The sequence below is a fragment of the Engystomops pustulosus genome, chromosome 2 (assembly GCF_040894005.1).
Source record: "Engystomops pustulosus chromosome 2, aEngPut4.maternal, whole genome shotgun sequence".
In the NCBI taxonomy this organism is placed as follows: Eukaryota; Metazoa; Chordata; class Amphibia; order Anura; family Leptodactylidae; genus Engystomops; species Engystomops pustulosus.
Window position 1 is genome coordinate 154,902,646 of NC_092412.1, and position 10,792 is coordinate 154,913,437.

General features: G+C 38.1%; 1 protein-coding gene across 1 annotated transcript in view; it reads left to right on the forward strand.

The window, feature by feature from the left end:
* SYTL1 (synaptotagmin like 1) overlaps positions 1–10,529 on the forward strand; it is a 73,659-nt gene extending 63,130 nt beyond the window's left edge. The window contains exons 10-15 of the mRNA XM_072137020.1: positions 2,288–2,390; positions 5,046–5,207; positions 8,033–8,111; positions 8,327–8,426; positions 8,527–8,732; positions 9,781–10,529. Of these exons, the coding sequence (XP_071993121.1) occupies positions 2,288–2,390; positions 5,046–5,207; positions 8,033–8,111; positions 8,327–8,426; positions 8,527–8,732; positions 9,781–9,917 (787 nt within the window). The 3' untranslated portion in view covers positions 9,918–10,529. The remainder of the gene's footprint in view (positions 1–2,287; positions 2,391–5,045; positions 5,208–8,032; positions 8,112–8,326; positions 8,427–8,526; positions 8,733–9,780) is intronic.
* Positions 10,530–10,792: the final 263 nt, after the last annotated feature.

Below are 10,792 nucleotides of genomic sequence, written 5' to 3' on the forward strand. Positions count from 1 at the left end.
TTCAGTCTCTCGATATGCAAAACTGATAGAGACATACTGCTGATTTACAGCAGTAATTGCAGCAAAAGGAGGCGCTGTAAAGTATAAACTTTTGGGGGACGAATAATATTGCACGCCCCACTTTTGAGTTTAATATTATTTTTTACAAAGTTTAAAATATCCAATATATGTTGTTCCACTTCACGGTTGATTCACTTGTTGCTTCTTCACCCAAAAAATTACAATTTTATATCTTTATGTTTGAAGCTTGAAATGTGGCAAAAAGTAGAAAAGTTCAAGGGGGCCAAATACTTTCGAAAGGTACTGAATAAGGGGCACATTTTATGCTAATGTGTGGGGTTTTTTAAAAAAAATATTTTTATATTATCTATATTTTCCATGTTTTTTAAAGGCTAAAGGTCTGCTGTACAAAGTAATGCATACTTATTAGTCAATAGTGTAGGCCAAAGCAGAACATATTGCTGATGTACTTGCAAGTGTTGAAGCATAAAGCCAACACACAAAAAGAATGGGGGAGAGAGCAAGAAAGCTTGGGCTGGTGCCTGATGGACCTATGTTAGAAAATGAGGCCTTTGTACAGATGTTGCAAAACTTTAGGTTGTGCTGGAGGCACATGCAATCCTGTGCAACATTTGTCACTGGGAGCAGTGGCTGCACTTGAGACCTGCTTCCTAAGATTCGCAGCCACTGCCCCCAGTGTCAAATGTTGCACAATATACTTGAAGCAAAAGATAATTTGTGTTGCATTTACTGTTGTACTCTTGCTACTAATCAGCGTAGGCCTCAATAGATCCCCTTCCCAAATGCAATTAAATTGGAATTGTGTTAGAAATTCCACATTGATACCTAAGGAAATAGTCTTGTAACAGTAAATATAAAGTGGATTGCAAACTAATTATACCCCTTGGACTTTTACTCAAAATAGTGCTACAACCAAAATACTTGAATGTATATTGTTGATATTTTATTTGATAGAGGAATACAAAGGGGCAGATTTATCAAGCTGTCTGAAAGTCAGAATATTTCTAGTTGCCCATGCCAACCAATCACAGCTCCCCTTTAAAATATTCATGAGCATTGGTAAAATGAAAGCCGAGCTGTGATTGGTTGCCATGGGCAACTAAAAATATTCTGACTTTCAGACAGCTTGATAAATCTGCCACAAAGTGTCAAGTATTGTGCAGTTCAGAGGAAATGATACATATTTTTGCAAAGTTTTGGGAGTCAATACTTTGTAGAACTTTCTTTTAGCTGCAGTCTCTACAAGCTTTGCACATCTATAGGCTGTAGGTTGTAGGTCGTGTGGGTGGGTGCATCAGTTTGTTGTCTTTTGTAGCCTCTAACAGGTTTTCCTCCAGCATTGCTCTTTATTTAGATTAAAAAATAAAAAAGTTGAACCAATTATAAGATGTAAAACATAACCTTTAATTAATCATATTAAAATGTGTAGTCAAAAGGCCAACTACCAATAGAATTAAGAACAAACCGGCATACAGTCACTAAAGAGCGCCCTGGGTGATCAATAACCTCAAGTTTGATGTCACAAGTCTTCAAAAGCAAAGACAACATACCTGACTGGATGATTAGAGAGTATTCAACACACCAGGCAGGCAATGTGGATTTCTCCAACTTCTGGAAAGAGGTCCTCCTAGCGGGCTTTACTTGTGTACGAGAAGAGGAGTGGACAAGGGAAAGAGGTCGAGCATTCCATAGGGCATTGAGTGCAGGGGTGCCTATTGCGCCCTATCAGGGCCAGGGTGGGACGCTGTTATACCCTATGGAGCCTCAACTCAGGCCCCCAGGACTAAATAACTGCCTCCCCGACTGGAACTTATCCCTACCGTAGGCCCACTGAGGCAGGGAAACGGTGCTGGGATTATTCACACCTGGTGTTCCCTATTCCCTATTTATTAATTAAAGGTTATGTATTACATCTTATAATTGGTTCATCCGCTATTTGTACTCCTTTTCACTCTCCCTAGTGGATGCGGTAGGGAACCTATGTTACCCGCTTAGTATACTTCCCCCAAAAAAGAAAAAGTTGCACAATACTATCTTATTTTTTTGTATTATGTACCACATTCCTCAAGAGGTGTGCGGATTTTGGCTTAGAGTATATGCCAATGCCAAAATGTCTGACAATTGAAAAAATGTTTATGGGTTTTGTACAAATTTTTTTTCTTTTGCCATTTCTTATGCTGTTTGTTTTCTATGCATTGTATCAGATAATTATGAAGGAAGTTGAAAACTGATTTTCAAGTGTGTTTTCTTTAATAAATATCCTTAGGTATGTGAAATGTTATTTGCTCCCTGACAAGTCTGTACAAGGCAAAAGGAAAACAAAGGTGAAGAAGAAAACTTTGGACCCCCTCTTCAATGAAACTCTTAAGGTTGATTTAAGATATATAACTTTTTTTCTACCCTTATGAAAGTAATAGTATCTTTATATACACTGCTCATAAAAGGGGTACTGTAAGGGTAACTGCAAACTGGATAACTGTATGTCTCCCAATCTGACTGTCCCATAAAACAGCCTAGGTACACATAAAAAAAATCACCATACATTTACTAACTTTATATCTGTACTTAACATGATATATCACCTTTGCTAATATGTCCATTTTTCCTGGAAATACAGAAAACACTGTTAATACCAATAGATTAGTTTCAGAATGGGCAGGTAAATGCTGATTGTCTTTTCTTGTATTTCTTTCTGCTCTGATTAGACACCATCTTTACATCCTGTCCATCATGGCTCAGCACAGCAATACAGGGGCAGCGATAGATACAACAATCTTTTCCTAGTAAAACAAAAATCCTACTCCCTATATGGTGCTTGGAGATCTAAGATATCCATAAATATAAAGACAGGATGCTGCGCTGTCATCTTTCTCACTACAACAGAATCTGGGGCAATCCTGGGGAGGGGAAACTAAATAGCCGTAACAATTAAATATTGTATAAATAAAATCAAAGAGGCAAACTGCTATGGGATCATCTACAATAAGGCCTACCAGAAGTAAATATAGTGAGAATAGAAAAATATGTCCCTCCGGTGAAAATACCTGAAATTTATTTACCACACATATAAATATATACCTGCAATAAATGTAGCAAACACAAAAAACTTATTCCAGCAATGAATATACCAAACACATTAATACCAATTATGTTGCACATATAAATATTTACCAGCAATGAATAAACAGCACACATAAAAATATCCTGCACACATAAATGTAAACCAAAAATGAATATACTGCAAGCATATATATATCAGCAGTAAATAACCGCCACATACCGTATGTACTTGAGTATAAGCCAATCTGAATATAACCCGAGAACCTAATTTTACCACAGAAAACTGGGAAAACATATTGACTCCAGTATAAGCCTAGGGTGGGTAATGCAGTGGTCACATCCTCCCCCACTTATGCCAAACCTCATCCCCTCTCTAATGAAATGCCTAGCAGTCTCCCCTCACTAATGATATGCCAAGAAGCCTCCCCAAGTAATGAAGTGCCTTGCAGGGCCCCGCATTATACAATATCAGGAGTACTATCAAGATATTCAATACCAATACAATATTTTCGAGAAAAGAAAATACATTTGCATTTTGAGAGGAGAGCTTTAGTTTATGACAGTTTATTTTAGGTTGTCCTGGTTGCATTGATATAAAATATATCATTTACATGTATTTTGTGTCATACATTTTTATTAATTCAATGTAATTGTATTACTTGTATTACTATTAATTGCATGCTTAAAAAAAGGATAATGTAGTTGTATATATAGAGATCTCTAAGAAGATACATCTCTAAATACCAGTGCATTACGCCAGTGGTACAGTGTAACTCTAGTGAAGCTCTTATTTAGATCAAATTAAATAATTTAGAGACCATGTGTCAAGGGAAGCCCTCAGAGATGCAGAAATACCATACTTGGAGTGGTGATGGTATTTCCTTGATGGCGTTGTTTCTTGCTCTGCATCCGACCTCGCCTAAGAGAGAATTCCCTTGCAGGAACTGTGCATCCTGCAACTCTTTATCCGACTCAAATATAGAACTCAATTTATACCTAATTATATACAGTAAATGTTTACCAGCATTAAATGTACAGCACAACTGGGCTGCCTTGAGACAGCAACAGACATCACTAACTGTTCAAATTATGTTAATGTTGGCTAGGTCCATCCCAACCTTCTTCCTGGTAGACCTCTCATTGTTAGCAATACAATGGCTATACTACTGTATAGTTTTCCCCTCATTAATTAATATTTAACACTAGAATCTCTTCATTAATTTAGATAGCACAACACCTTCAGTATATATGTGGCCCAAGACATGCCACTAATTTATAGGTAGCCCAGGCCTGCTCCTAGTGTATACGAGTATATAGGTAACCTATACACAGCCCCCTGTGTATTGCTAGCTCAGCACAAGCCCCCAGTGTATAGGTAGCCCAACACAAGCCCCTGTGTATAGGTAGCCCAACACAAGCCCCTGTCTATAGGTAGCCCAACAAAAGCCCCCTGTCTATAGGTAGCCCAACAAAAGCCCCCTGTCTAAAGGTAGCCCAGCACAAGCCCCCTGTGTATAGGTAGACCAGGACAAACCCCTGTCTAAAGGTAGCCCAGCACATGGCCCTGTCTATTGGCAACCCAGCACAGGCCTCCTGTGTATAGATAGCCCAACAACCGTTGATTGCTATTGAGGACTGGGACAGCAAAGGTTTAGAAGGTTAGGGGGCAACCTAGGTGATTGCCTACACTCATCTAACCCTCCTCCTGCCCCTCAGGTATGTCCTGTCATCAGCATTAACTGTGATAGGGGTTTGTACTGCTCCCTTTCAGAGAGAATCTGTGCTGTACATTTAGATCGATTTTTGGAAAACAAAGAAATTAACGTAACCTTTACAACATAAAGTGTGTATACCAGGGTATGTGTTTGCTTCAATCTATGTTACCATGTTCTTAGATGCATTTAGATCCACCCAGGCAATACTATATATAGCATACTAAATATAACACTGATTCTGCACAATAGTACAAGATTGAAAGATCAGAACTACAAAGTCGTTTCCTAAACCTTTCTGTATGGCATCGTGGGTCACTGGCAAGGAATATTTTCTTGGGTGAAGTAGAACTGGAACTTGCAACTTGGGACTGGAGCCAAACTCAGCAAGCATGGCATAACCTTCAGCCAAGGGTGAGTGTAAAGTTTCATCCTGAACAAACAGTTTATCCAATGTATGTTGCCTGTAAATGGTCTTTAAAAATGATTGGTTTCCAGGGACAACTGAATTACATTTACCAGACAGATCTATCCTTTGTAAATAAGAAATGCATGGCTGACATATACATTACAGATGAAGCTGGTTGCTTTTGGCTGCAACTGATGTGCAGTCCTGCCTGAACACTTTTGCACTTAGTTGATCTCTGGGTACCAGGTATTGCACTGCCATGGTTAGCCTTTGGTATTAGTTTTAGATCTGTTTAATATAGCACCAGAAAATCTAGAGCATTTAGAGTCTCTTCATGGATTTCTATTCAATATCATCTACCATAATACTGTAATAAGAATTTGGCTATTTATGTTTTAAAAAAAACTTTTCTTGGCATAAATATTAGAAACAGACCCTTTCTCTAAAAACAATGCAATAGGATGTGGCTGTGGGTGCTTTATGGGAGCTGCAATAAGCCTGATATATCTGTTTTAGGACCTGTTTACCCTTGTGTCAGGGCTTTACTACACTCTCTATTTTAGGAAGACATAACAGAAATAAAAACGGAAGATGAAGGGAAGGTCTTCTGTTCCCCATAGACTTCCAACGCCAGTGAATTATAACGTAAGCGGTTCCGGCGCCCAGGGGCCCAAAATTAGCACATTGTAATGCATGGGTTAAAACGTAGTAGCCTTGGGTATTCGGAACACCCGAGGCACCTGCGATTGAGGTGAAGACACCCGTGATCGGTGCTGCAATATGCAGCAAAGACTTACCGGCTATGGAGAGGGCTCGGCCCGCGATCTCTCTCCATGCACCGGGACCCGCGTCGGGAAGGGGTTAACACTATCCAATCATGAGAAACAATTTTAACTAATTTATCAATGGGAGGTTCTGAAACCTGAACCAAATAGAAAATATATAAAACATTGTGATATGCAGGAAAAAGAGTTCTATGGAGGCTGCTGGAAGAAGCAGGAGTCTTCCATATTTCTATTATCTCCAGGGATTCAGGATTAACTGTAATTTGTAAGTTTCTGCTATTTTTCTCACTTTTTGTTTTATAACTTTTTAACATCCTTTTGGAAGCACTGAACTCCCTTTTTTTTCACTTTAATTTTGGTCCCTGAATTCATAGCCTTGTAAAGTGTGATTAGCTGTGCAGTTGCTAGACTGCTGAGTGTGCATGTCTAGTGGTGTGACAAGGTCTCTACTTGCAAAGCAAGAATGGATGAAAATGGGATACTTATTGGTCCTAGTGTAAATTCAATAAATCTTGGCAGTGGTTTCATAATTGGAGTGTGGAACTGTATGAGGTATGATTTATGCTCAGTTTGTGTCCTTAGTGAAAGGTGAGTGCAAGGTTGAGTGGCTAAATAAATTAACCCATACAGTCGCACTCCAAGTTACATGACAAGGCAGCACGTCATCCACGACACCCTGGTTCAATTGATATTGTGTGTGTAATAAAAACGTATACAATTTTTCAATTTACTTCTATATTAATTCCTTGTGGTTTTTAAAGTCTATGCTTTCAGTCCTGCTATAGGAGGCTTCTATGCTTACTCGTTATTAACACAGAGAGTAATCAGACCTGTGTAATAAGAACGACTCGTGGATCTGCGTGTCCATCACATGACCATGGACAGATTTCTATCCATTAGAAGTAAACATAAAAGCTTTCTATAGCAGTACAGCAAGCGAGATCTAGAAAACTGTGAGGAATTGATGCAGAAAGTATATTTGAATTTGTATAACTTTTCCTTACTCAAAAATATCAATTATTTGATGAAAGTGGACAAACCCCTCTCTGTCCAAAACCTACCTTAAATATTGTATATCACCCATGGGGCATAGTTAATATCCATCTGGCAACCCAAAAGATGAGTTGCCCAATATTGGGGTAAAGGGAAGCATGTCATCCCTGGCCTCACTGCCTTTTACTGCCTCCCAGACCCAGTTCATTAAATGGTTGGCCAGAATACCTTCTTTTTTCTCCTCCAGGCACCTGTTTTCAGTATTTTTAACACCATGTAATTATCAAAAATGTTTGACAACTTTTTCTTAAAGCTTTGACTTATAGGCTGTAAATCCCAAACCACTATATATTTTATTTGAGCAGCCATAAGCCTGAATTTTGGGAACACCAAATACCCCTTTTCCTCAGGGAGCAATAGTATCTCCTATTTCATCCTTGGATGTTTCCCTCTCCACACCAAGTATCTCATGAGGCTTTCAATTATTTAAAAAATCTTTACTGGGATTATTATAGGGGTGGCCATTAATACATACTGGAGCAAGGGGAGAAGATTCATTTTTACAAAGGAAATTCTACCCATCATAGTAAGAGTGATTTTTTTTACCGATTTGGCACACATTTCATTCATTAACATGCAGCAAGATATGCTCCAAAACCTTCAAAATATTGTGCCATTTAATTTGTAGAGTTGATTGGATATCAATGTAAATTCTTTTACCACAAATCTGAAATGTCTAAACACTTTCTTTAAACTTTCTTTAAAAAGAATTCTCTGTTAAGGGTTCCAAAAATGTTTGAAAATAGAAAAAACTCCTTTTTTTGTCAACTGCTAATAAATGTAGGAAAGACATGGTTAAAATGAAACACTCTAATCCAAACTGTTATTTTGTCATATTTGCTTGTGATAATTGAAAAATAAAAATTGCATTAAAATGTAAAATGCACATTTCACTTGTTGCATTTTCTGTACTGTATCTGTTTATTGCATTAATGGTTATATTCTTCATATTGTACTTGATACACAACTCTTACTTGTCTTATATTCTACAGACACCTTTATCACCAGACTTCTTATACAGTCGAGGAAGGCTCAATTTGGCTGCAAAATTCATTCCTCAGGGCGCTGATGGTAAGTATAAGTATTCTATATTTACTCTTTAACTGACTGTGTGCATTGTTGATACGTGATGTTCAACATTTTGTAGTGTTTTCATCTCCAAAGACAACACGATCAGTTTGTATCATAGATTACAGTAAATTAGATTCACTATATAGAGTATGTTCTCTAATTGTACACTATTCCTTTAGGAAGTGCTCATTCATCACCTTTTATCCTAATGGCAGGTTTAGGACTCCCACCTTCAGGTGAACTGCATATTTGGGTGAAGGAGGCACAGCAGCTTGTTCCTCATAAAGCTGGAAACTTAAGCTCATTTGTGAAATGGTATAGTAACAGAAGACACTTGCTTTGAGCGTTTGCATTTGGTGACACTATTAAGTTTATCACCCAGCGAGACATTAACTTGTGTCTTGTCTCATTATAGCTGTGTGCTCCCAGACGACAGTCCATCAAGTATTCAGCGCACACGTGTCATTCCTCGTAGTTTACGGCCAATGTACAATCACACCATGGTATATGATGGTTTTAGGATGGAGGACCTGAGTGAAGCATGTGTAGAATTCACACTCTGGGATCAAGGAGCTATATCCTGTCGCCCACTTGGGGGAATTCGTCTCAGTACTGGCCGAGGTAACGAAATCCTTATATCACCCTATCAGTTTTAGTTATTCGTTTAAAAGGTCTTTTGCATTCATAGATTTTGCAAACTTACTGTCTTTACCTTTTTTTTAATCTTTACTTTTTATTTAACTACAATTTCATTCTCCACTTTTTGAAACATAAAATGACACAACAAAACAATACCAGAACATACAAATCACCTAGAAGCAGCACAGCACACACTTATCACATATTTACGTAGATAAAAGGCAGCATGACCAGTAGATACAACAGTGATTACATGAATGGCAGTTAATAGGTGCATATACTATATTATTAGTGAAAAACAAATAACTCTAGGTTCATAGTCTCAAAACTAGAAATCCTGTTTGGTGGTATCTATCATGAGAAAAGGGAAAACAAGGTCCTACATTTCAGAACTGGATCATTGTATCTTTGAACAGAGCTCTTGATGGAAGACTAGGTACCGCCAACTAACCCTTACAGACTTCTGTAGCGTCCCTCTTTTCTTATATACACCACTCTCCAATGTAATTGTTGAGACAAGTCCACAACTTGCTAATGGTGGGGACTGTACTCTGTATCCAGTGAGAGGTGATAAGCTTCATAGTCTGGTATAGAAGATGGGCGTCTGTAATGGCAAGGGACCCTTAGTCAATAGTATCCCCCAATAATCCTAAAACACACATGAGCCTTTCAGGCTGGAAGGAAACCTCACAAACCTCACACAGAAGCTCTAGAACCACTTTCCCACATGGCCTCTTCTCAACACATTCCCAGAACATAAGCATCATATTAGCATTTGGAGAGCCGCATTTATGACATCCGTCTGTGTCTCAGATCTGTGCATATACATGTAACTTATTGAGTGAGTGGTGGGTTACAATCTTTGTGGGGTTTTTCATTGGGATCTTATCTAATGTATTATGTAGTGTGGAAGCTTTAATTGTAACATGTGAAAACAGTCAAAGCCTTGTATTAATGTTCTATTCTTTTAAATACCTAGTTTTAATTATTGATAGCTGGAATTCATAAAATAAACTTTTTTTGGTTATAGGAAGCAGTTATGATGTTCTTGTCAGCTGGATGGATTCTACTGAACAAGAAAAAAAATTCTGGGAGACTGTTATAAAAAATCCAGGCGAATGGACAGAAGTGACACTGCCACTAAGACAGAATCTGACCCCCCGCTGACGGCATTTCTAACTAGACCTTCTCTTACCTCAGCTAATAATTGTAGATGGTAGATATCTGCCATAGCAAATTTCCTCAGCTTGCTGTTATCCCACCCAATCATTCTCCCCCAGTAATAGACATGTATTCATATACAGAAAGTATATAGATGATGGAAAGATGAGTGATAGAGTCCTTCTGCATTGCATGTCCTGTTGGAAAGCACAAGGATCAGCTAAAGAAAATCCTATATCACTTTTTCTCTATTTGCCCTACAGCAAACTACTAGCAGGATCTGCCTTTGCCGATGCACATTGCTGTCCGTCAAAAGATAGGATCCGCAGACCCTGTAAAACCTTTTTTTCCACTAAAATTTGAATTGATAAAAACTTAATTAAAATACTGAAAGAAAAAGATAACATGAACAACATGAATAAACAACCACACTTTAAATAGCTATAGTTTACTGGTAGATTACTAAAAAGGTACAAAATCATTGTCTGATTATCTCTAGGAATGGTTTATATGAAACTCTTTCTAACTTCAGTGACTTTGCCCAAAAATACAAATGTATTTTATGTTGTGGAAAATTTTGTATCACAACTTAATAAAATAAATGCACTTTTATTATAAGTTTATGTAGATGGTATTATTGATTGAAGTAGACAAAATAGAATGGGTTAACAAAATAACGTCACCGCCATCTCGCTTAGGCAGTGTACATCGCTATCAGGCAGCCGCATCTGACGTCACCAGCTCTTGGGCAGATGGGTGGGAGGGAGAAAATAATTAAGGCATGCATATTTACTAGATGAAGAAGTGCCGGGCCGCATGCTTCATTTGCACAGGAGCGCCCCCATCTAGTTTAAATATTTTTTAAAGTAGTGTTTCTCCAG